General features: G+C 40.5%; 1 protein-coding gene and 1 pseudogene across 1 annotated transcript in view; both read left to right on the top strand.

Annotated features, from left to right (window-relative positions):
* The window catches only part of P3H2 (prolyl 3-hydroxylase 2), a 168,271-nt gene extending 142,331 nt beyond the window's left edge, over window positions 1-25,940 (top strand). Inside the window, exons 9-15 of the mRNA XM_003824964.5 lie at window positions 8,227-8,354; window positions 8,909-9,004; window positions 9,861-10,011; window positions 10,869-10,986; window positions 11,986-12,061; window positions 18,701-18,841; window positions 24,779-25,940. Of these exons, the coding sequence (XP_003825012.2) occupies window positions 8,227-8,354; window positions 8,909-9,004; window positions 9,861-10,011; window positions 10,869-10,986; window positions 11,986-12,061; window positions 18,701-18,841; window positions 24,779-24,871 (803 nt within the window). The 3' untranslated portion in view covers window positions 24,872-25,940. The remainder of the gene's footprint in view (window positions 1-8,226; window positions 8,355-8,908; window positions 9,005-9,860; window positions 10,012-10,868; window positions 10,987-11,985; window positions 12,062-18,700; window positions 18,842-24,778) is intronic.
* Window positions 13,074-13,957, top strand: LOC106634636 (S-methyl-5'-thioadenosine phosphorylase-like; annotated as a pseudogene).
* Window positions 25,941-26,799: the final 859 nt, after the last annotated feature.

The following is a 26,799-nucleotide window of genomic DNA, read 5'->3' as shown; positions in this document are numbered from 1 at the left end:
CTTAAAAAAAAAAAAGTCTTAGATTTGTGTATTATTACCATAGGTTTCAAAAAAAAAGAAAAAAAGAAAAAGCCTCCAAATTCACTCCCTCGTCTGTTTCCCAAGGAAACTTGCATGGTCATCACCATTCTCAGAATACCGGAGGCTTAGCAATTTCCTATGGTTTACTTCTGTTACACAGTCAGTAAGAGCTAGGTAGTGTGGGACAGACTGTATATCAGAGGAACTTGGAGAGGAGACCAGCCACATGGGATATTAGATTAGTTAACCTTAGATGCTTGAAGCACATAGATCTGAGCAGGGCCTTTAGAGAAAGCAGAATGTAGTAGGATGCACGGATGTAGAGGGAACCATTCTAGTGGTTAAAAGAAACGGAGCAAAGGCACAGAGATGAAGCGAGCGGAACATTATGTGCCTACTTATGTAAGATGAAAATTAGTAGAGACAACAGGTGGAGTGTTGCCAAAAACAGTTTTTAAGTAGAGCCAAGCATTGTTATATTAATAAAAACTATTAGCAATAGTAATACTAACAGCAGTGGTTAATTCTTAACAATTATTATTTCTATATGTTTTATGATTTCCCAGCAAATTTGCACACAATTTATTTGCATACTATTTTAATACTAACAGCATCTCATGTGGGAAGATTTAATGACTTCTCTGAAGTCTCAGAAGCTCAGAACAGGTTGAACAGGCATTTGAACCCAGACATTTGACCCGAAATCCCATTTTCTCTTCTTCACCTGCTGCATGTAACACAGAATTGTGTAGATATCAAAAATGTATCACCTATTGATGAAAGAATTGCAAGACAAGAGGCTTTCAAAGCACTGCACTGGGAAGCTGTACAGTACTTCTTTCCCCAGGAGACCTTGTCAGCACATTCCTCTGATTTGAAAACTTTTGGCTCTCTACAGCTCTCACATTTCCCATCCCTTTCCTTCCTTAGCTTCCAAGTCAGTTTGAACCAGTAAACAGGATAATATGCTCATCTAATCTGACCTGGACCTCAGTTTGCAGCCACAAAGCCCAAGCTGTTTTACAAATGCCAGAGAGCTTCATGGTCAGCCAGAGTTCATGTTGCCTTTTAGGCTGAGAAATCACCCAGGAAGTTCATGCCAATAAGCCAACACATTGCTGTAAATGTTTGGGAAACTCCAGGACAGTTGCCAAATTTCAAAGCATTTTTTTTCCCTGGCTACCAGGGAATCTGGTGTCCAGCAACTGACTAGAAGGTTAATAGAAGAGCAGAACAGAAGACTACGTGTGATAGAGAAGGATCATGATTAAATGGGCTACACAAATCTACCATTTCTACAGAATTGTCTAGGATGAAGTGGCTAATGGGTTGTAGGATGGAATGTTTTCTGGGAACCTACCGGTCTGAAGGAAAAAAAAAATTTTTTTTTACCTACCGTACTCTCATATTCATTCAATACAGAATACTTCTGTGGCCAGATGTGTGTGAGGTTTTACCCACATGCACCAGTAATTCTCCAGTGGATAGCAACTGAGGGTGAACTAATCCAATTCAGTTCTGACACTGTCTGTCTGGAAATAGTGTCAGATCCCACAGGTTAAGGGCTTAGCCCACAGCTGGCATTTCAGATGCCAATTGCAAGTATAAGTTGTTACCTATACTTCTGACCAACCCCTCATTGACCAGCTACAAACCAGTGTTCCCATGATCCTGACTTTGGGTTAGGTTAATTTGCTAGAGCATCCCACAGAACTCAGGAAACTCTTGTGTTTACTGGTTTATTATAAAGGATACAGATGAACAGCTAGATGAAGAGGTACATAGGGCAAGGTATGGGGGGATGGGAGGAGGAGCTTCCATGCCCTCCATGGGCAAACCACCCTCCCAGCATCTCCACGTGCTCAGCAACCTAGAAGCTCATCAAATCTTGTTGTTCAAGAGTTTTTATAGAGCTTAATCTGCAGGCCCCAAACTCCTTTCCCAGAGGTCTGTGGGTGGGGCTAAAAGTTTCACTTTCCTAATCACTTGGTCTTTCTGGTGACCAGCCCCATTCTGAATCTTTTTAGGGGCCCTACCCTAATTCATCTCATCAGCATAAACTTAAGTGTGATCAAAAGGATCTCATTATAAGTAAAAAAGGACACTCTTATCCCTTGGGAAATTCCAAGGGATTTAGGAGCTCTGTGCTAGAAACAAGGGATAAAGACCAGTATATTTCTTATTATATCATAACTAAAAAGCCTGTTGTCCAGTCGTCAGATACCTAATTAGGATCTAAATTAAGAACAGTTGTAGATAGAGACAAAGTTTCCAATCAGAAAGCACTTTCATATCTCTTTTTTTTTTTTTTTTTTTGAGATGGAGTCTCGCTCTGTCCCCTGGGCTGGAGTACAGTGGCGTGATCTCAGCTCACTGCAACGTCCGCCTCCTGGGTTCAAGCGATTCTTCTGCCTCAGCCTCCTGAGTAGCTGGGACTACAGGCACATGCCACCATACCCGGCTAATTTTTGCATTTTTAGTAGAGACGAGATTTCACCATATTGGCCAGGCTGGCCTCGAACTCCTGACCTTGTGATCCTCCCGCCTCGGCCTCCCAAAGTGCTGAGATTACAGGCATGAGCCACCACGCCTGGCAACATTTTCATATCTTAATCTGACTAAAAGGGGATGTCAGGGAGGCATGTGTCGCAGAATAAAGTATACTTCAGCTTTTCTCATCTTCCCCAAAGAGACTGTCATCTACTCTGGATGCCTATCAGTGTTTAGTATTTCGTATTATTCCTACAGGATAGCTCCTAAGCATTAAGATGGGGTGACCCAGGGCTACTTACATCCCACAGTGGCTTCAGTCCATGAAACATGCGTGATATGGAAACTCACTAAAAACGTTGCTGTCACTTGTCCATTCTCCTTTCACTCACCAGATTTTTTTTTTTTTTTTTTTTGAGACAAGAGTCTCACTCTGTCACCCAGGCTGGAGTACAGTGGTGCGATCTCAGCTCACTGCAATCTCTGCCTCCTGGATTCAAGTGATTCTCCTGTCTCAGCCTCCCGAGTAGCTGGGACTACAGGTGCATGCCACCATGCCAGGCTAATTTCTTCATTTTTTTTTTTAGTAGAGACAGGGTTTCACCATCTTGGTCAGGCTGGTCTTGAACTCCCGACCTCAGTTGATCCACCCGCCTTGGGCTCTCAAAGTGCTGGGATTACAGGCCTGAGCCACTGTGCTCAGCCCACCCACCAGATTTTTAAAGGTTGTGCTGGATATGATTCCAGAGTCAGTAGGGGGATAGTAGAAACAATGTTGGGGAATAAACTTGGAATCAGGAGGCTTAGTTTCTGGAATTATCTTAGTCTGATATGCTCCACAGTGATGAAGATCTACTGACTCAATTTTTCTGGGCCCTATGATTTTTATCTATAAAAGAAGGATAGTAACTGTTTTAAGATGGTAAACATAAAAAGTTCTTCTTTTTTTTTATTTTAGAGCCAGAGCCTCGCTCTGTTGCCCAAGCTGGAGTGCAGTGGCACGATCTTGGCTGACTGCAACCTCTGCCTCCTGGGTTCAAGTGATTCTCCTGCCTCAGCCTCCCAAGTAGCTAGGATTACAGGCATGCATCACCATGCCTAGCGAATTTTTTTTTTGTATTTTAGTAGAGATGGGGTTTCACTGCGTTGCCCAAGCTGGTCTTGAACTCCTGAGCTCAGGCAGTCTGCTCGCCTCAGCCTCCCAAAGTGCTAGGATTACAGGTGTGAGCCACCGTGCCTTGCCCTTTTTTTGTTTTTTTAACTGTAAAAGGCTGTACTCATATAGGGATTGTTAGCCTGCCTACACCATCATGCTTTGTATGACACTATCGAATTTCTGATAAAGTGATTCTTCTTGCCATGAGCCAGACAGTGAGTACAAGGGAGTACTTTCTTAGATGATCCCTTCTTGTTGCAACCAGAGAGTCAGAGCCAGGCACATACTTTATAAACGAGGGAAGAATTAACTTGTTTGACTAAATCTTCTTGGGCTGTGGTTAAGAATTGGCTGAAGCCATCAAATCAGGCCCCAGAAACCACAATTTATTGGACTACATTTTTATTTTTATTTTAATGTTTTCCTCTGTCTGGTGTGCTACTAGTCATTAAGCTACCAGCTTAAGACTGGTAGTCATATGGAGGCTGGTTGACTTGCCTGTTGAATGATAGGGTTTCATTTGTCTTTTTTTTTTTCCTTTGGTTAGTTGATGGGTGATGGGTCGTTTTTGTTAAATGTACGTGTGGAAAATATCTGTGTAAAATTCTACACTTAGTAATATTAATGATTATGTTAGCTACATGAAAGGCAGATTTCTAACGCAGATTCTCCCGGAACCCAAGATTCAGATATTGAAGACTCCATGTTACATTCTTCCTTCACTTGATCTTTGCATGTTACTTGTGGAATGCTAGGAGAATCTTCAATATCCCAGTAGCCTTCTCTTAAGGCTCTACGCTTATTAAGGTGTCTCAATCAGAACTTAACACAGTATTCCAGGTGTAGCTTATTAATTCAACAATAACGATAGTAATGATAATACATACTTATAACGGAGCTTAAGACTGGTAGACATTTTCCTAAATATTTTATTTTTGCTAACTTTCAAAATCATATTTTGAAAATAAGCTAATTATGTTTAAAATAATACATCTTCAATGTAGAAAAAGAGAAAAACTTGGCAAAGTATAAACCAACTTAATTCACTAAATCTCTCATCTGTCTTTCATTTCTATTTGAGTTTTTATTAGCAGATGCTTTTCAGTGAATCTACAAGTATCTTACCTTTCTTCTTGAAGGAACATTTCTTTTTATACTTCTAAATTGGAATGGAATATACAGTTCACTTTTCCAAATATTCGAGGGAATGCCTGTCTCAATTTGACTACAAACTTTAATCAGCTACATAGATTAGAACAGCCTTTTCCAAATTGCGTTCTATGCTAAGACGTTTAGGGGGGATTTTTAAAAGACTACTTGGCTGGGCGTGGTGGCTCATGCCTCGAATCCAAGCACTTTGGAAGGCTGAGGAGGGAGGATGGCTTGAGTCCAGGAGTTGAAGACCAGCCTGGGCAAGACCCTGAAAATAAAAAAATAACAAGACCCTGACAAAAACAAAAAACAAAAAAAAACAAAAAGCTAGGCATGGTGGTGCGTGCCTATAGTCCCAGCTACTTGGGAGTCTGAGGTGGGAGGATTGCTTGAGGATAGGAGGTCAAGGCTGCAGTGAGCCATGATGGTGGTGCCACTGCACTCCAGCCTGAGTGACAGTGAGACCCTGTCAAATAAATTTTTTAAAGACTACTTTTTTTATTGCTGTGAAAACATAATGAAAATATAGCAGCTTATGAAAATATCCATTTATTATCTCATAGTTTCTGTGGGGTAAGAGTCTGCAGAGAACATAACTGTGTCTTTGGCTTCAGGATCTCTCACCGGTTTCAGTCAAGCTGTTGACCAGGGCTGAGAATTCAGTTCCTAAAAAGTTGTTGGACTATGGCCTTTTAGCTCCTAGTTGGTTGTTGGCTGGAGGATGCCCTCTATTCCTTGCCATGTGATCCTCTCCAGTACAGCCACTTGCTTCATTACAGCATGGCAGCAGAGAAGGCAAGAGACTGAGAAGGCAAGATAGAAGTTGCAATTTTATGTAACATAGTCACAGAAATGACACCTTATCACCTTTGCCATATTCTACTGTTTAGAAGTAAGTTCCAGGTTCCACTTGCACTTGTGGGAAGCAAATTGCACAGCTGTATGAATGTTGGGAGGCAATGATCATTGCAGCCCATCGTAAAGTCTCTGCTGCAGGAAGGAAGTTGGGGGAGTCGGGGAGGGAGAGAATTGTATTCAATTAAGGCTAAAAACTGCTGCATATTATGTTACTACTTAGGACATTAATAAGGCCTGTTCACATATTAACAGTTCTGAGACGTCCTCTTATATTTTATTTAACCCAGTACTTTCCCAGAACTTTCAATGCAACACAATTTGAGAAATAGTGAATTGTAGAAAAGCATATTTTTCTATTCAACTAAAAGATGTGATACTGAAACGGAGCTTATGGATATATTCTTGGGATCCAAAAATTCCATATTTATAAATTTTAATCACAATTTTCAAAAATTAAGAGAAGCAATTAGGGGTTATCTAAGGGATCAACTTCTAGCCGGGTGGTGTCATGGGATTCCACAGTTCAATGTGCACAGTTATGGTCATATTAACACCAACTAATAATACTTCAATGATTAAAGACTAGAAATAAATGAAATACGATGAACTTATAAATAATGTATTAGGCTTAGATGAAAGCTGATATGGTTTAGCTGTGTCCCCACCCACATCTCACCTTGAATTGTAATAATCCCCATATGTCAAGGGCAGGGCCAGGTGGAGATAATTGAATCATGGGGGTGGTTTGTTCTCCTGGTAGTGAATAAGTCTCACAAGATCTGATGGTTTTATAAACGGGAGTTTCCCTGCACAAGCTCTCTTGCCTGCCACCATGTAAGACATGACTTTCTCCTTCTTTGCCTTCCACCATGATTGTGAGGCCTCCCCAGACGTGGAACTGTGAGTCCGTTAAATCTCTTTTTCTTTATAATTACCCAGTCTCAGGTATGTGTTTATTAGCAGCAAGAAAATGGACTGATACAAAGGCCAAAATTAATCGTGGTACATTAAGATTGTGTAGTAGTTTAACTAGAGAAAAGTTGTGGTAGAATAGTAATTACACACCAACAGTACTATAAGGAATCCTGGCTCAAAAGAACCCAGACCAGATCAGTGAGTAGAATATTCATGTGGAAGGTAGCTTTTTGTTTTCAGAAAAATAACGTTAACCATTCCCTTTGTTGATTGGAATTTAGTTCATTTTATGGTCTTGCTTTTATTTAGTCTTGTAAATTGGTTTGGGTACTGTATGAAACTACTAAAATAAATAATGTGAACATAGTTTTATGATTGCATATATAGAAGTAAAATTAGAGTGAAAATAATTTGTCAGCACTGGAGCTCCTTAGGGAACTTCTGCTTTAACAGATAACCGAACATTACTCTAGATTGAGAAACACTGCCTCATTCTTTTAATATTCCATTAATCATGAGCTGTAGTGAGTCTTTTATCCTAGCTAGACTAATAAACATTTAGCTAGTGCTCTTCCCTAGGCTGACTAATCTATTTTATAAAGTAGACATCAATTTCAATTGTCTCTTCTTCCTCCAACAGAAGTGTTTTAGGCCAACGTGTTGGTGACCTTTGCTAGACCTGGGGTGGCAGGGAGTTGTGCCTTCCCTATCCCTGCTGTCCTTACCTTCAGCTGTTGCTATGGACAAGCACGCACCAGGCCCCTCGGGAGTGTTATAAATGGTTAGAAGCAGTGTTTTCTTTTCTGTTCGATTTTCTGGTTCAAAATGTTTGCACTATGCTACATCATAAGATTTCCTCTCTATCAGAGGCCTTGTCCTTCAGTCCTACTCTATGAAAAAAGGTCTTTGTCAGGTCTGGATTTTGTAATTTCGTAACCTAAAATGTGACCCAAAGGCATCACCCTCTGAAGAGCCTATCTGGAGTTAATTTTATAAACTTGTGGTCTCTCTCTGGGAAGAGAGTAGGTGCCTAAGGGAAACCCTCCTGTGTGGAAATAGAAACGTGACGATTTTGCCTGGAGAACAGAGAAAAACACTCCAAAAGCAAGACAACCTAGGGTCAGTTGTGTGGTAGGAAGAAGACGGAGGCGGAGTCAAGTGACTTGGGTGTGACTACCTGAATCACCTAGTGAAGGTGTTACTCTAGACACCAGTGAAACTGAGGTGTGCATGTCATACCTGGGGACCCAAACATGCAATCTGTGGTGTTGCGACAGAGGTATGAATGAGGGGCTGTGAACAAGGGTGGACTTTCTCAGAAGAGAGTCCTATGAGATGCCCAGTCAACTTTTTGGGATCAGCATTAGAAACAAATGGAAAAATAGTTCTCTCTCTCCCAAAATAATGTACGCATGTAACATTATTATGACATTATGAGGAAACCTGATAGACGTCTTTCTCCTGAATCTATATTGTGTTTATCAAGCTTCCTAATTTGCAATTTGTCTTTGCATTTCTAAATATTCATGAAGAAATGGACTCACTCGAATTGCACATTGAAAGCTGTTTGGTATTCTGTGCTTCCTTTCGAGGGACAGAGGTAACAGGGAAGACAATGTGCTCTGTTTCTGTAGGTGGTCCTCTGCTCTATGAGAACATCACATTCGTCTACAACTCGGAGCAGCTGAACGGGACTCAGCGGGTTCTCCTGGATAACGTCCTGTCGGAAGAACAGTGCCGGGAGCTCCACAGCGTGGCCAGTGTGAGGATCCGGAGAAGGAGGGGAGCTCACTGCGCTGGCCTGCCAAGAAGCTGCAACTGCTTTGGTCCTGGTCTCATCTGGAGCCAGACAACAAGCGCTGAAATATTGCTTTCTTGAGTAGAAAGACATAAATTATTTTTGAGGAACTTTTATAGCCTTTGGGTTGGGATTATTTTAGTTTTCCCGGGTGGGATCTGGAATAGCTACTGGCATATTTCCTAGCCCAACAGCCATCTAGCAAGGTCCCTGCCTATCATATGAAGTTGCTGGAGAAATCCTTTTATTTTAATTAATTATTAGGCAATATATCAATAATTTACATTCTTTTTATTTCCATAAAAAGTGACAGTATTTGATAATAAAAATGTAGAATGAAGATTAAATAAAGATATCTCTTTTAATTAAAAGAAATAGTTATACCAGCATCCTGGAATAAAATGGGGATGGTTCTTAGCATTGACTAGAGTTCTCAGCTTTCTGGCAGCCAAAGCAGAAAAAGACCCGATGAATTCATAGTTATCATTGATGACGTATCTTCTTGTATTTGCTTCCAGGGAATCATGCTTGTTGGTGATGGATACAGAGGAAAAACTTCACCCCATACGCCCAATGAAAAGTTTGAAGGTGCAACTGTCCTGAAAGCACTCAAAGTAAAGTCTTAACTTCTTTTGGGTTTGAGTTCTTTAGTGTCAGCCTAAGGCTTCTGTAAATGGCAGATATAAGAAAGAAAAAAGTGGCCAGGCACAGTGGCTCACGCCTGTAATCCCAGCACTTTGGGAGGCCGAGGCAGGCAGATCACGAGGTCAGGAGATCGAGACCACCCTGGCTAACATGGTGAAACCCCGTCTCTACTAAAAATACAAAAAAATTAGCCAGGCATGGTAGTGGGTGCCTGTAGTCCCAGCTACTCGGGAGGCTGAGGCAGGAGAATGGCGTGAACCTGGGAGGCAGAGCTTGCGGTGAGCCGAGATCGCGCCACTGCACTCCAGCCTGCGCGAGAGCGAGACTCCGTCTCAAAAAAAAAAACAAAAAAAGAAAGAAAGAAAAAAGTTTTGAATATATACCTATCAGGATGAAAGAAGCAAGTGTGAAATGAAACCTTCATTGTATTTAATCATTCCTCCATTCAGCCATCAACTTATCAAACTTTACATTTCCTGACAAAAAATACATACAATCCCTCTTTGTAAAATCATGATCTAATAGTGAAAACATATTCAAACAAGTAATTATTCTCTACTGCAGGAAGGGTTGTTAGAGAGGATGGTAGAACATATTATAATAGAAGAGAAGAGGAACCAAGTAGCTTTTAGCTTTCCATCTGTTATTGGGAAGAGTTTATTCCAATGGCACAATGTCCTAACCGAAATCCACAAATATGTAGTAGCCTTCCCATTAGTCAATACAGACATGACAATCCTCTATTGGCTCAGTGCAATCTAGTGCCTGTTTTTCTTACGTCCTCCAATGAACCCATTTGTTTCTCTTTTTTTTTTTTTTTTTCAGTCTGGTTATGAAGGTCGAGTCCCACTGAAGAGCGCTCGTCTGTTTTACGACATCAGCGAAAAGGCTCGAAGGATTGTAGAATCTTATTTTATGCTGAACTCAACTCTGTATTTTTCCTATACACACATGGTCTGCCGAACAGCCCTGTCTGGTGAGATTGCAGTCTGAAATGGTTCCCTTTTACCCACAATACATTGGGAAATGAAACAAGGCAAAACAAAGCTCTACAGCATGGTAGATTAATATTTTAGATGAATTCTAGATTTCTAAAACAAAAGTAGCTTATGAACTCTTATTCTGCTTCCTTCTTTTTCTTCATTTTGTTTTTCTGAAGTTCCAGAAAACCCTCATTCTGAACATTTTCCCTTCCAAATCAATTTTCCCCAATTGCTGAAGTCTTGGAAAAAAAAAATGCTTTTCTGCTGTAGGTTTCCCATTTTGAGGAATCAGGAACATGGAAATCGTAGTCACCATGATGTCTACCAGCATTAAGTGGAAGCATAGAAGATGAAGGGATGATTGAAAGTAATAGAAAGACCGGGACCTCCTCGGTCCCTGCTCATGATTTCTCCTCTATGTCTTATGCCCCCCTGAATGGGGCGGGGGGAATAATGATGTCATAGGAGTAGACTTTTACACTTGGGAAGTTTTAGCTGAATTAAATCTTGTTTTTTAAAAAAATTTTCATTTCCTTCCCATTGTTTTGCTGCCCTACGTGAAGTACAACCCATGAAACGCATGGAATTTGTTCATGTATGTTTATATCAGAAATAACTTTTATAGCTGAAGAGACAGGTGTGACATGCTCAAGGTTTCACATCCAGTTCATATCAGAACCAGACCAGAATCTCAACTACTTGTCCACTGTTCTTTTATCTGTTCTTTCCTGTTGTCTGCCTCCGCCCATTTGCAAAGATCATCAGGACTGGGAGAAGAGAGATTGTCAGTTACTTCGGTGGAAGTTGCTGCACTTCATTTCTCGTTCTTGTCTATTCCCTTTTCTGGCAGGTCAGCAGGATAGAAGAAATGACCTCAGTCATCCCATCCATGCTGACAACTGTTTGTTGGATCCAGAGGCCAACGAATGCTGGAAGGAGCCTCCTGCTTACACATTTCGAGACTATAGGTATAGCTAGAACCTGCTTCAAAACAAAGCTTTTACCTAACAGTTTTCAAACAGTGAAAACTGGAAAGGTGCTCTGTTTTGCCTGACGTCGTGTTCATATCTCCAAGGCAGAAATTCTCAAATAATCTTCTGAAGTAGCTGCCATAACCAATAAGTGGCATTATCATCTCACTTTTATCTTAAAAATTGTGCACATTTTGCATCCCATTTCACAAAATGTCCATTTTGTTTTAATATGAAAAGTAAATTTTATGTTCTTTTAAAAAAATTCCTGTTCTCCCTGGAACATATTCCTTGTGGTATATGTATTTCAGTCAGAATACAAGGGCATGGAGTCTTGGCCTACATAAGGACTTTATCACATCACTTATCTTTATTCACACCCAAGAAGAACGATGTCTGCATTTTATAAATAAGACACTAGAAACTCAGGAGAAAAGAATGTCCTAACCTATTGAGAGATATTTCAGTGTGTAAGGAATCAGGAGTTATAGTCACCATGCGTTCATCATTACTACACTGTACTCGATTCCAAAACATGTATTAAGCACCCGCTATCTGCAAGGCGTGGCTAGGCCACAAGGAACTCTTCAGCAAGTTAAAGAGAAAAACAACAACAAGAACAAAACAAACAAACAAACAAAACATCCTTTAGAGTTATATAAGGGAAAAAGAGAGTTGTAATTAGGGTGGGCAGGTTCAGAGGGCTAGATTAAATTAAAACTAGTTAGGTTTTCTGTGGAGGAAGTGCAATGTGAGACAAGCTTTGAAATATGATTACAATTTTAATAAAGATGGAATAAGTAAACTCTTCAGAGGTATAACCCAAACTCTATCTGATCTTCTCTTTAAGAGTTGGGAGGGCCAATTATGCCAATGTCTAGTTCAAAGGAAACTTACTAATGGAGGCTGGACAGTACATCACCAGTCTTCAGTATTCTATGACCATGCTTTCATAAGCATATAATAATACAAATGGTTTTCTCTTCATTCTTCTAGTGCTCTCCTATATATGAATGATGACTTTGAAGGAGGAGAATTCATATTCACAGAGATGGATGCTAAGACTGTGACTGTAAGTAAACCTATTCTTGAATACTTATTTAGTATTTTTTAGCTCAGTATTGCCATTTTCTAAGGACTTACAGATGGTTAGATTTCAAATACTTCTGAGCTCAAGATTTCAAGAGGTTAAGAGAGTTTCAGTAAATGTATAGATCATAAACTGTTAGAAGTATCCATAAAAATCTAGTACGTTGTAAAGATGAGTAAATTAAAGAATTGAGATATTAATCATTTTATCGTGATCATATAGCTAGTTAGTGTTAGACTTGGAACCAAAACCTAGGTCTTCTAATTCTTTGTCAAGTAATCTGATGGAAACATAAGAACATCAGTTCCTAAGTCACCCAAGTCTAGAATAAGTCAAATGATTCTACAAGGTGTCTTTCAAGTAACCTGGTGTTCTACATACTTGGACTAAGCATTGGCCTTCAGATATATAGTTACCAAAATTATCATACACGTGTGTATGTATGTGTATGTGTATATATACCTATAGGTATGTGTGTGTATATATATATTATATATATAGTATATGTATATATTATATATATAGTATATATATTATGTATATAGTATATATATATTATATGTATAAAATATATATATATACACACACATATAAATATGCCCACTGCAGCTTCCTTTCCCGTGCAGACATGGCCTCATATATATATATATATATATATATATATATATATTTGCATATATATATGCATAGAGAGATATATGATTGTGACTGTATGTAATAAACTTATACCTGAAAATTGATACACACACACACACACAAATATGTAAACAAAGAGTAAATCAAAAGTTCAATTCAATGACCATCTTCCTAAGCAAACCTGTGCCTTTGGAAAGAAGCCCACTTAAAGACCATATAGTTAGCATCCTTTGGTCTTCAAGCCAAAGAGCATACACAATGGTAGAAAAATATATTTTCGACTGCTGCCGCTCTTTGGCCCACTTCGTTCCCTTAGTTCCGAGTGCTCGCCCACTGCAGCTTCCTTTCCTGTGCGGACATGGCCTCAAGCACCACCACCACTGCCATGAAGATTGGAATAATTGGTGGAACAGGCCTGGATGATCCAGAAATTTTAGAAGGAAGAACTGAAAAATATATGGATACTCCATTTAGCAAGCCATTTGATGCCTTAATTTTGGGGAAGATAAAAAGTGTTGATTGTATCCTCCTTGCAAGGCATGGGAGGCAGCACACCATCCTGCCTTCCAAGGTCAACTACCAGGCGACCATCTGGGCTTTGAAGGAAGAGGGCTGTACACATGTCATAGGGACCACAGCTTGTGGCTCCTTGAGGGAGGAGATTCAACCTGGCGATATTGTCATTATTGATCAGTTCATTGATGGGACCACTATGAGACCTCAGTCCCTCTATGATGGAAGTCATTGTTGTGCTAGAGGAGTGTGCCATATTCTAATGGGGGCCAAGCCCCCAAACGAGAGAGGTTCTTATAGAGACTGCTAAGAAGCTAGGACTCTGGTGACATTCACAGGGGACAATGGTCACGACTGAGGGACCTCGTTTTATCTCTTGAGCAGAAAGCTTCATGTTCTGCACCTGGTGGGTGGATGTTATCAACATGACCACAGTTCCAGAGGTGGTTCTCACTAAAGAGGCTGGAATTTGTTATGCGAGTATCGCCATGGTGACAGATTATGACTGCTGGAAGGAGCACGAGGAAGCAGTTTTGGTGGACTGGGACTTACAGACCCCGAAAGAAAATGCTAGTAAAGCCAAAAGTTTACTGCTCACTGCCATACCTCAGATAGGATCCATGGAATGGTCAAAAACCCTCCATGGCCTGAAGAATATAGCCCAGTTTTCTGTTTTAAAATTTTTGCAATCTATCCATTTGACAAAGGGCTAATATCTAGAATCTACAGAGAACTTTAACAAATTTACAAGAAAAAGAAACAAACAACCCCATCAAAAAGTGGGAGAAGGATATGAACAGACACTTCTCAAAAGAAGACATTTATGAGGCCAACAAACATATGAAAAAAAGCTCATCATCACTGGTCATTAGAGACATGCAAATCAAAACCACAATGAGATACCATCTCACGCCAGTTAGAATGGCGATCATTAAAAAGTCAGGAAACAACAGATGCTGGAGAGGATGTGGAGAAATAGGAATGCTTTTATACTGTTGGTGGGAGTGTAAATTAGTTCAACCATTGTGGAAGACAGTGTGGCAATTCCTCAAGGATCTAGAACCAGAAATACCATTTGACCCAGCAATCCCATTACTAGGTATATACCCAAAGGATTATAAATCATTCTACTATAAAGACATATGCACATGTATGTTTATTGCGGCACTGTTCACAATAGCAAAGACTTGGTACCAACCCAAATGCTCATCAATGATAGACTGGATAAAGAAAATGTAGCACATATATACCATGGAAGACTATGCAGCCATAAAAAAGGATGAGTTCATGTCCTTTTCAGGGACATGGATGAAGCTGGAAACCATCATTCTCAACAAACAAACACAGGAACAGAAAACCAAACACCACATGTTCTCACTCATAAGTGGGAGCTGAACAATGAGAACACATGGACACGGAGGGCAACATCACACACCAGGGCCTGTCAGGGGGATAACATTAGGAGAAATACTTAATGTAGATAATGGTTTGATGGGGTGCAGCAAACCACCATGGCACGTGTATACCTATGTAACAAACCTGCACATTCTGCACATGTACACTAGAACTTAAAAGTATAATAATAATAAAAAAATTTCCAATTGAGAAAGTAAGCAGATTATAGATGACCAGGTATCTCTCACCACCATACAAAATCTAAGTAGTTGGGACATGTATGTGATAAACTTCAAAGTTTTGGCATTATAGAAGCTATTTCTAAACTTTTCTTGAATTTTATGCTTGTCCCTCATAGCTTACATGCTTTTCTCATTAGTGAAACATATCTGTCATTCATGACACACATATGTCATTCATCACACAGTACTGTGATATAAGCAGGTAATATCAAAAAGTATGTATTACTGGGTTTAAAGGTGATTCCTATGAGGATTCTCGTTAAAATTGTCTAGAAACATTGTAATAACTAAGAAAAAATATTTCATGTGACTTCATACAATAATATATGTTAAAAAGTCATGATGCCTCACTTTTTGGGTAAAAAGCTTAAATGTTAACATGAGAGTACTTTAATACTCCGTAATCTGATAAATTAAATCAAGATTGACGATCTGTATTGGAGTTTAAAGTCCAGAAGGTTTTTTGCACTTCTGGGAAAGCTTGAGTGTAGGAAGCATTTTATTTCTGATCTCTGCTAACACTGAAACTGAGGTACAAAAATACTGGCATTTCGCAGTTTCAAAGAAAGTCAGACAGGTGGTTGAAAAGATTTCTTTGCTTCTCCTCCATCTAGTGGCCGTATTTGGAAATGCTTGATGCTTAAAGCAAGGGATGCCTGTTTCATTGATTTTTGAATGTCAAGTTAACTGGAATTCTGCTTTTTAAAGATGTGAAAGCAGATAATATTCTCCTTTCAGAGTGCTACAATTTTAATTAAACCCAGAATCTAACCTCCCCTAAAAAAACTAAAACTGATTTAAACAAATTTTTAATCCAAAAGTTCCTGTTTGAGAACATTTATTTCCCCAAATACTTCATATTAATGCATACAATGGCATTTTAGGGAATAACGTAGATAACTAAAATTCTTACATAAGGCAGTTCTTATCCTTCCCCACAGGAAGTTTATTCTAGTACCAGCAACAACAGAAATGGGTATTTTTCTGTTTTAGTTTCCCTTTGACTGTGGAGGGACAAATGGAGCAGAGAAATAGCATAACTTGAGGCCACATAAGGAAGTAACGTCTTCTGAGTCCTTTACTTTGGAAATATCTGGAAGTTGTATAATTATCTGAAAGGTGGCTGAAATTTTACTTTTATTAAAGACAATTACAGCACAAACGCTTTTCTAAATCAATCATCAGTTAGACGGAAAGTAAAAGGATTATTTTAAATTATGCTTAGTATACTTGGAAGGTACGTGGATTCTTTTCAATAGCGGCATTTGTTTGTGAGACTTGGGAATTCAAGGATGTTGGTTTCTCTGTGCAGGTTCAAAGAAGATAAAATTTAATGAGTTCCATTTGTTTCATGAAAAATTAAATTCAGTATAAATGGGGCTGTGTTGCAAAAGTATGTTTATAATCATTTATCCAAACTTCATAACATATTTTTGCTGTAGAAACAATGTCACACATGGAAGCAGGTTCACTAAAGCTTGTTTATTCCTCCAAATACCTGACATGTAACAGATGATGTTCGCTGTGTGATGAGATGGGTCTTTAGAGATCCTTGTGAATCCACGGCTATAATCAGTTCCAACTGCCTCACACAGTTCACATCTTCTTTTCCTAAACTTTCCCAAAGTTATTCATGTTTAAAATTACTTTCAATTCCAGAAGAAAGAAAATACTAATTTGTCCCCACATCCTTTCTTTAGTCGTATAAGATGTTACCAAGACTTGGTAATCACATAGAAACATTGGCAAATGCGTGTTTGAGTGAGTCCTGACCAGCACCAGGGAGTGGGCAGCCCAGAAAACCTGAAATTCCAACATCCCAAGGCCATTTACTCAGAAGGCTTTTTCTTTCTTTCTTTCTTTCTTTCTTTCTTTCTTTCTTTCTTTCTTTCTTTCTTTCTCTTTCTTTCTCTCTTTTTCTTTCTTTCTTTCTCTCCCTCTCTTCTTTCTTTTCTTTCTTTTTTTTTTTTCTGTCACCCAGACTGGAGTGCAGTGGCACGATCTCAGCTCACTGCAACTTCCGTCTCCCAGGTTCAAGCGATTCTCCTGCCTCAGCCTCCTGAGTAGCTGGGATCACAGGCACCCACCAACACATCTGGCTAATTTTTGTATTTTTAGTAGAGACGGGGTTTCACCATGTTGGCCAGGCTGGTCTCAAACTCCTGACCTCAGGTGATCCACCTGCCTTGGCCTCCTAAAGTGCTGGGATTATAGGCGTGAGCCACCACGCCCAGCCTCAGAAGTCTTTTCTGTCCTACTTCAGAGGTTTTACTTTCACTTATTTTGCTGCTTCTATGTGGAAATGTACAAATTCCTTCTCAAGAAAAACAGAATCAGATTGATACTGAGGACACGACTAACTCGTGAACTCTCTAGATTTACATCAGAACAGTTGCCTTGGTAAAGCTGTTTAGGAAAAGCAATTCCAGCAAAGACAAATCACTCTTCAGTTATTGTGAATAGAAGAGTAAAAAGAAACTGACTGCTTTTTTTCTGCTCTTCCCTTTAACACTCACACACAAGTCACATATACACACACATGCAGACTCACACAGACATAAACACACACACGTGCCCACATAAACACATATGCACCCACCTGTCTCTCTGGCTTTCCGACTCCTCCACCTACCTCTGACCTTCCATATGTGGTCACGTAGTCCGGGAGCACCTATGTTATGTAGCAACCAAGGACTTTAGGAAATTTTTCAAATATTCTTCCTGAAGCTAGCAGTGAAAAACCAGCCAGCTCATTTTATGCAGAAGGAAACCAAAGATTTACGGGCATATGTCAACTCAAGTCAATTCAGAAAATGGCTAGTGAGAACCAGTCCATGTTCTCACCTAGTAAAATGGTTAGTGCCACTTTTTTTGGTTTTACTTTACTTTTCTGAACTATACAGAGGAATGAATAAAGTTTCTGTATTTCCCAAGAAAGACAAAATGGACTCTACTCACATGAGACACTTCTTTAAACACAGAAGCAAGGCCTCTAATATTCAGTTGCTTAAGCTCATTCAACTTGTAGAGGCAGCTTGTTTGATCTTCTACCCTGGCTCAGTGAGCCCAGCAGTATTTCTTTTTCTGTCACTACACTCTTCTACCTAAACGCTGTGGACAGCTCCACCTGAGCAGTGCATAAGCTGCGAAGGACTGTGTCAGTCTTAAAACACTTAAGGGTGATGGCGAATAGGCCACTCCAAGGGGTGTCGGGTTCTCACCACTGGAGATGTTCAAACAATGCCTAAACGACCACTGGGAAACAATAGTGTAAAGGAAATGAAATCTTATACAGAATTATGACTTTTAAAAATGTTTGTATTGTGAAAAGCACATAAACCATGAATGTACAATTTAAAAATTAGAAAGCGTATACACTCATGTAACCACTACCTAGATCAATAACAACTTTTCCAGCACTGCAGATGTCCTGTTTGTTTGTTTGTTAATTACGCAAGTATGGAATGGACACCTACCTTGTATCCAGATGCTTAGCTAGTGCAAAAGCTACAGAAATGAATTATGAGAGAAAAACTTTGCCTTCTTTGAATTTGCAGGCTATCATGTAGCATGTATTGAATGATTACTATGTATGTGGACTTTGCTACACGTTTTACTTGAACATCTTTTTATTTTCTGAGGTATATATTATTTTGACCTTACCTTTGTTTTACGGGTGAGAAAATTGAGATAATTTACATCATCTTCAATCCCAGGATTCCTTTATTCTTCGCCTGAGGCCTTAACTCAAATAATCTCATAGCCAGAGAAGCAGAAGTTGTGGAAATGTTTATGATACAACAATTGAAAGTCTAATTTTTGCTTTCTTTCTCAGGCCTCTATAAAACCAAAATGTGGGCGCATGATCAGCTTCTCATCTGGAGGAGAGAACCCTCATGGGGTGAAGGCAGTCACCAAGGGAAAGAGGTGTGCTGTGGCTCTGTGGTTCACCTTGGACCCACTTTATAGAGAATTGGTGAGTTTCTCACCCGCCCAGAAAGCCAGTTAGGCTTGCTTCATGAACTGCTTTATCTGAGAAGTCCTTTAAATTGCTTCATCTGAGGAAAAGAAGAGGGTAAAGGCAGTTCTTAATCAGATATGTTCTAGTAAGTGAAGATGTTTGTAGAAATAGCTATGTCAATGATATTTGATAGTCACTAATCTGTCTTGACCTTATTAACAAATTGTAAGGCTGGGCGCGGTGGCTCACTCCTATAATCCCAGAACTTTGGGAGGCCGAGGCGGGCGGATCACTTGAGGTCGGGAGTTCGAGACCAGCCTGATCAACATGCTGAAACCCCATCTCTACTAAAAATACAAAATTAGCTGGATGTGGTGGCATGCGCCTGTAGTTCCAGTTACTCGGGAAGCTGAGGCAGGAGAATCGCTTGAACCTGGGAGGCGTAAATTGCAGTAAGCCGAGATCGCACCACTGCACTTCAGCCTGGGCAACAGGGCAAGACTCTGTCTCAAAACAAAAACAAAAACAAAAACAACCCTGTGGCATCAGGGAGGAATCACTTTTTATTGGTCACCCAGAAGACGGATTTGTTTTCTCGCAAATCATAAGAAATAGTATTGAATCATTTATGAAACTTATTTGAAAGAGGGCAAGGAAACCTAAAAGATTATTATTACTTATTACTGTTATTACATTAAGTATTTCAATATTATTATATGCAAACTAGCTGAGGACACTTAGCTAGGAGGAGACCATGATCTCATCGTTTTGGAAGCCCGTGGGCAGATGTCATAGTCTCCACCTGTGGAGCTGCAGAGGCATGAATTAAGACCAATGGGTAGAAGCCCTGGAGGGAAAATTTGGGCTCCACACAAGGAATAACTTTCAAATAGTCACCACAGTTTGGCAGAATTGTCTGCTTTGGAAGCACTGATTGGATGGCTCCAATCAAAGCCCAGGCAACTGCTTAGCATGGAACGCTGAAATGGAATCTAAAACATCGTAGCAGAGGCTTAACTGGATGACCTCCAAATCTTCTCCAGCCCTAAGTATTGATGAAGCTATGAAATTCTATTCTTAAAACTGGCATTCTATCCAGTTTTCCTTCTTAGGTTCCTAAGTTGAATCCAATTTCATCAGAAACTATTTAAAAATAATGCGTTTTTCTCATATACTTTTCACCATCAAATCTAACTTACAAAGTGTTTCCCCACATTCCCTAAGCCATTCTTTCACATATTTTACAAAAGACCTATTGTGACCTTTTATTGTACAAAAGAGCTATTATTATCTGCCTTGGAAACTCTGCTAGATAGGCCCTAGGGGTAGAAGAGTGAACAGAACAAGGTCCTGGACTATGAGGAGCTTGGACAGAACAGCTAGTAAATATGCTGTAAGAAGAGAACAGTATATGTTTTGTAGCAGGGAATCAAGGAAGACTTCTATAAGCTCAGACCTAGAAGCAAAGACGATAGCCAGGCATAGAAAAAATGGCCCTGGCTGGGCGTGGTGGCTCACGCCTATAATCCCCGCACTTTTGGAGGCCTAGGTGGGTGAATCACCTGAGGTCAGGAGTTGGAGACCAGCCTGGCCAACATGGTGAAACCCCATCTCTACTAAAAATACAAAAATTAGCCTGGCGTGGTGGCGCGCACCTGTAATCCCAGCTGCTCGGGAGCCTGAGGCAGGGGAATCGCTTGAACCCAGGAGGTGGAGGCTGCAGTTGCAGTGAGCTGAGATCACTCCACCACATTGTAACGTGGGCGACAAGAGTGAGACTCTGTCTCAAAAAAAAAAAAAAAAAAAAAAAAAAGAAGAAGAAAAAGAAAGAAAGGCCCTGACAAAAGGACCAGAGCACAGAGTCCTGAAAACCTCAAGGGAGCAGCAAACAATTGCCTTCCCCTATCATTACTTTATATCCTGGTATTTTCCATCTCCAAAATGCTAGCATTCCATCAAAGCATTTTTTTTAAACTAAGGAACCTATGTAAATGGGTAGACAGTGAAGAGAAAATTATTGAAATATTACCTCACTATTCTAGTATTCAATTCAGCAGATATTTAATCTATTTCATCATTCAGTATCCAAACTCTCTTTTCCAAGGTATTGTTCTCTCAAAATAAGCTAACACAAAGTAAGTTCTCTTTGCTCCTTTGTAATAGGAAACATCAACGCCAGCGTCCCTTCCTCTGATGGAAAAGTACTAGAAAACCTCTCCAGTCTTCAGGCCGTAGCGGCATCTAGTGGCCACAGTGGGAAATGACCAGAACTTTTTCCTCAGCTAAATTAGCCCAGGCTGTGAATCATTCTTTGCTACACGTGGAGATCATCTATTGATCGTTACAAACTACTAACATCTGTGTTTCAGGAGGTTTAAAAGCTCCCCGGGTGATTCTAACGTGCAGCAGCAGAGTTTGGGAGTTCCTGGCCTAGACGTCTTTTTGCAGATTGAATCTCTGAGAAAAAAAAAAAAATGCCTACCTATGAACAAGTCATTAGAGCTGGCCGATTCTCATGCTTATTATGAATTAAAGGGTCTCAGTTCTCAAGGAGTATTTAGCAACATCCTTTTAAGGATGCAAGGATGTTCGAAGCTTCATATATATTGGTTCCAGCTCTTGAATTTCTTTCCCTTAATGAGAAACAAGATTACAATCATTTCTTGTGGTCAACAGATGTGAAAGCTTTGTATGTGTATCGATTTGTTAAGTATCAGGATTGTTTTCCTCGGCCCGGCGCGGTGGCTCAGTCCTGTAATCCTAGCACTTGGGGAGGCCGAGGCGGGCAGATCACCTGAGGTCAGGGGTTCGAAACCAGCCTGGCCAACATGGCGAAACCCCGTCTCTACTAAAATTACAAAAATTAGCCAGGCATGGTGGCATATGCCTGTAATCCCAGCTACTGGGGAGGCTGAGGCAGGAGAATCACTGGAATCCAGGAGGTGGAGGTTGCTGTAACCCGAGATCGCACCACTGCACTCCAACCTGGGCAACAGAGTGAGACTCTGTCTTGAAAAAAAAAAAAAAAAGAAGATTGTTTTCCTTATATTTGTAAAGTAGTACTTGGGCTTTTTATTTAGATGTGGCAGCAACTTAATTTTCTGTTATTTAGTATATCTAGTCCTTTTAGTTGCCTTTTTGTAAACATTTTTTATTACAAGCTCTTGCATGAAAGGGGCTTTGTTTTCAATTCATAAAATAGTTATTTATTTAACTTACTGTGCCCAGGCACTGTGTTAAAGACCGCCTATAGGGAATGCACACTAGTAGGATATAATTCCTATTTTCAAGGAGCTTGAAGTCAAATTGGAGAAATAATACAAGGACCCAACTAATTAAACCACAAGGCAAGGTTTGGTAAGAATCCTTAGCAGCAAATGCATGGTTTGAGGGATATAAAAAAGTAATCCAAAAAGGCTTCTTTGAGGAGATGGCATTTGAAAAAAAGCTTTAAAAGATCAATTTCTTTAGGGAGAGGCATTTTAGACAGAGAAAGGCTTCATCCATTTACACATTTACTCATCAAAGAAAATAGAACTCTTGCCACATGTCAGTGGCTTTTCTGAGCACTGAAAATACAGTAGTGACCAAGAAGATAAGATGCCCTGCTCTTCTGGAGCTTACATTCTAGTGGAAGGAAACAGATCCCAAAAAAGTAAAAAATAAATAAATAATCGAGAGATTTTTCACACGGTGACCAATGATGTGTGGAAAATGGAACAAGACAACTGATTCTGGAGTGAAAGGGTAGGAGCGGCAAATTGTGAGGCCTCGCCAAACAAGTGGCATGTGAGCTGAAACCTAAGAAATGAGAAGTCCACTAGGATAAATGTCTGGAGGAGAGTATTCCAGGCAGAGGACAAGCTGCAAAGGCCCAGAGACAATAAGATGTTTGGAGTCGCCAAGAAACAAAGAAAGCCAGAGCATCTGGAATATGGCAGACAAGAGGGAGAGTGGCTTCAGTAGAGGACGTGGAGGCGGCAGGAGCCGGATTCCACAGGCTGATTGGGAAATGCGAATTTTATTCTAACTAGTGGAAAGTCATGTAGTCCCCACACCCCAACACACACACACACACACACACACACACGCATCTCCTCCAGTCCTGGAGAGTTACAGGATACAGAAGATTACTTTAGCTAACATGTGGGCTTGGACTGGAGTAGTAATAGAGAAGGTAAAAAGAGATGGAAGGTTTGAGATACAATTTGGAGGTAGACCAACTGCACCTGCTGATGGATTAATGTGAGGAATAAAAGAAAGCGTAGAATATAATGGGAGCATCCAGAGAAACACTTAATTCAGAATTGGATTAGGGAATTCTTTTGAAAGTGTTACATTCAGGGAGCTTGAGGTAAGTTAAGAAGTTGGAATATAAGGTGAGGAGAAGGGAGGCAAAATAAACCTAAAGAAGAGAGAAAGGTATGAATAAGAAGAGAGAATAAACACCGCATATTCTCACTCATAGGTGGGAATTGAACAATGAGATCACATGGACACAGGAAGGGGAACATCACACTCTGGGGACTGTTGTGGGGTGGGGGGAGGGGGGAGGGATAGCATTGGGAGATATACCTAATGCTAGATGACGAGTTAGTGGGTGCAGCACACCAGCATGGCACATGTATACATATGTAACTCACCTGCACATTGTGCACATGTACCCTAAAACTTAAAGTATAATAATAAAAAATAAATAAATAAATAAATAAATAAATAAATAAATAAATAAAAAAGAAGAGAGACAGGTATAAGGCAACTTCTTATAAGCACACCAAGAAAAGTAGACCTGAAACTTCAAGCAGTAGGGACCCATTGAAGAGCTGTGAGTAGGAAAGAGATATAATCAGATATAAGCCAGTAGGATTCATTAGAAGCATGTGAGGGTGAGTAGTGAAGCAGCGAGAGCAATTTGGAGGCTGCGGCAGTAATTAAGAGATGATGAGGGCTTACAATGGTGGCTCTCAAGAGGGAGCGATTGGCCGGGTGCAGTGGCTCACTCCTGTAATCCCAGCACTTTGGGAGGGCGAGGCGGGTGGATCACCTGAGGTCGGGAGTTTGAGACCAAGCCTGGTCAACATGGTAAAAATATAAAAAATTAGCCGGGCATGGTGGTGGGTGCCTGTAAACCCAGGTACTTGGGAGGCTGAGGCAGGAGAATCGCTTGAACCCGGGAGGCAGAGGTTGCAGTGAGCCGAGATCGCGTCACTGCACTCCAGCCTGGGCAACAAGAGCAAAATTCCATCTCAAAAAAAAAAAAAAAGAGGGAGCAATGTTGCCCTCTAGTGGGCATTTGGCAATATCTGGGGGTTGGTGGGGGAGGTTGTTATTGACACCTGTGGTAGGTAGAGAGGACGGGGTGTCGCTGAGCATCCTGCAGGGCACAGGGCAGCACCACCCTCCCACCCCCCAACAAGTAATTATCTGGTCTAAAAATGTCAATCAGACCAAAATTGAGAAACCCTGACCTAAACTCCGGCAACAATAGTGCATTGAGGAGAAAGGGGCAGAGACAGCAGATAGAACAGAATAGGTGACTTATCAGATGCAGGAAACCATGGTCGGGCTTTTAAGGCAAATAGATGAGCGATGCTGGTCTTTACCGAGAGAGAGCCTACGTGAAGAACAGAGCAGGTTCTTGGGGAGAAAATGGTGAATTCAGCTTGACCACTGAACTGAGATGGCTATGGGGCCATGAATTAGAAAGGGTAGGAAGCGGTTGAACATACAATCGTTCTTTGCAGGAGAGAAAATCTTAGAAAGTAATTGCTTAGGACCCAGGAATGTTAGGAGAAGGCATCTGTCTGGGGATGAAGAGGAGGTGTTCAATGCTTAACTGGATTTAGCATCAACCCATGTACAGATGGATGCCAGGAAGTGTTTGGGAAGTGTCTGCTGATGAGACTGATTATTATGCTTGTAACAGAAATGTGTAAATTGTCTTTTTTGCAGGAGCGAATACAGGCTGATGAAGTGATTGCAATTCTGGATCAAGAACAGCAAGGGAAGCATGAACTGAATATCAACCCTAAAGATGAGCTATAAAAATGAGAAAGAATGTTCTATCAAATATTTATTTAAATTGTTAATCTTATGAGAACCTTTTTATTTTTGTACAGAGCCATGGTATAAATTAACAGGTTAATGTCAGTCATCAGATCTTCCTTCTCTTCCTAAGGATGCTTTTGTTGCCTCACTCAATCTATCAATCTATCTTTCTTGTTTTGGGTTGTTTTCTCTCTCTCTCTCTGTCTTCTTAGAGACATGGTCTAACCATGTTGTCTAGGATAGAGAGCAGTGGCTATTCACAGATGTGATGATAGCACACTGGAGCCTCAAACTCTTAGGCTCAGGCGATCCTTCAAGCCTCCCGGGGAGCTGGGACCACAGGCACGTGCCACCACACCCAGCTCTCTTTCTTGGTTTTTCATCATTTCATGTATCTGTCAAAGCCCAGTTCACCTCCTCCCCCAAACACACACACACACACACACACACACACACACACAATTAAGTTGCTGCAAATTCAAAAGCTTAGAGAGAATAAGCTTCTTGGTGGTGAAACTACAACTCTCATGTGTGCTCCAGTTCTAAAATTAACCTGTGCCTGGTCTCTGAAGCCCTTTCTTGCTCTGTGCCTTTCAGCCACATCCTTAGGTGCTAACGGCCATGAGCTCCGACTCTCCAAAGTGAGCTCCACTTTGGGTCTGAGGAGCACCTGGCAGAGTCCACGCTGCCTCAGGTATCATGGGCGTAATGATCACCCAGGCTCCGGGAGATCTCATGGATGATTACTGTATGAGACAGAGGGGACTTCAGTCTTTCCAGGGCCTTGGTGGAATTTTTGGCTCTGGTGTTTTCGCCAGACAATAAACTTACACTGGAAGCTTTGATTCACCCTCCACAGTACTCCAGAAAGGACTGTCCTATAAGTTGTACATTTTAAAAGGTCATGTAGAGGTTGTAGTAGAATGGCTTTTCACCCTGGTGACTTTGGAAGAAAATCTTGAATACTGCCTGCATCCGGGCACCTAGGTTGCCTAGGAGTGGGGTCCACTGATGAAAAGAGGTGTTTTGTACTTACATAAGAAAAATAAATTTCTGATTGATTTAACCGTCATCTGCTTATATTTTGGGGGCCCCTCCTCATTGCTGCTATCCAGCACACAGATTTGTGCTTGTGGCTGATTTGTTTAATAAAGGGAGGCTTATTTTAATATCTGGCATTTATTTTTGTTCTCCCAAATGTTTGGTTTATCTTCACAGAATGGTTTTGTAATTACATAGGAGCTTTTGGGACCACTTTAGGGGCAACGTTGGGACATGACTATTGTTGCTGGTGCAGTGGCCTCAGGAAAGGTGGGGACACCGCTCTTGAAGAACAGAGATGGAGACCAAACTGGGCATTGATCCAGAGAATGCTTGGTTCCAGGTCCCACTTCTAAGAAAGACACTACAAAGGCATAGTTCTTTGGGGATGGGGTTCTTCTAACCTAGGGGAGACTTTATCATTTGCCTGTGGGAGATCACATGCCTTTATGACGGGCAGTGGTGGAGGGAAGATTTACTTTCTGCCGTTTACAATCTGGTGAGTGGTAAGAACATTCATCCATTGAAATTGAAAATTTGAGTTAGTGATGTATGAACCATCTGTTTTTTACTGAACCTTCTGGTTGTATTTTAATCATGGGAAAGTGGAAAGAGCATTGGATTATCCTCCCAGTTCTATCAAATATGCCCTGCTGTGTGATATAGAACTACTCTCTTTCCCTTTCCAGACTTTAGTTCCCTTCTCTGAAAATGACATAATTGATTGTAACAAGGCCCTCCCTCCTACTCAAAATACAAACAAAGAAAAAAGAAAAAAAAGAAACCAAAACCATTTTAGAAATAGTCGCAACCAAATTTATTTCTGCTAACATTTAGAGAGTCGTGAATGGTTTTTTTTTTTTTTTTTTGAGACGGAGTCTCAC

This window comes from Pan paniscus, chromosome 2 (genome assembly GCF_029289425.2).
Source record: "Pan paniscus chromosome 2, NHGRI_mPanPan1-v2.0_pri, whole genome shotgun sequence".
Classification (NCBI taxonomy): Eukaryota; Metazoa; Chordata; class Mammalia; order Primates; family Hominidae; genus Pan; species Pan paniscus.
The sequence above is the reverse complement of the archived record's forward strand: the minus strand, read 5'-3'. Positions and strand labels throughout refer to the sequence as shown.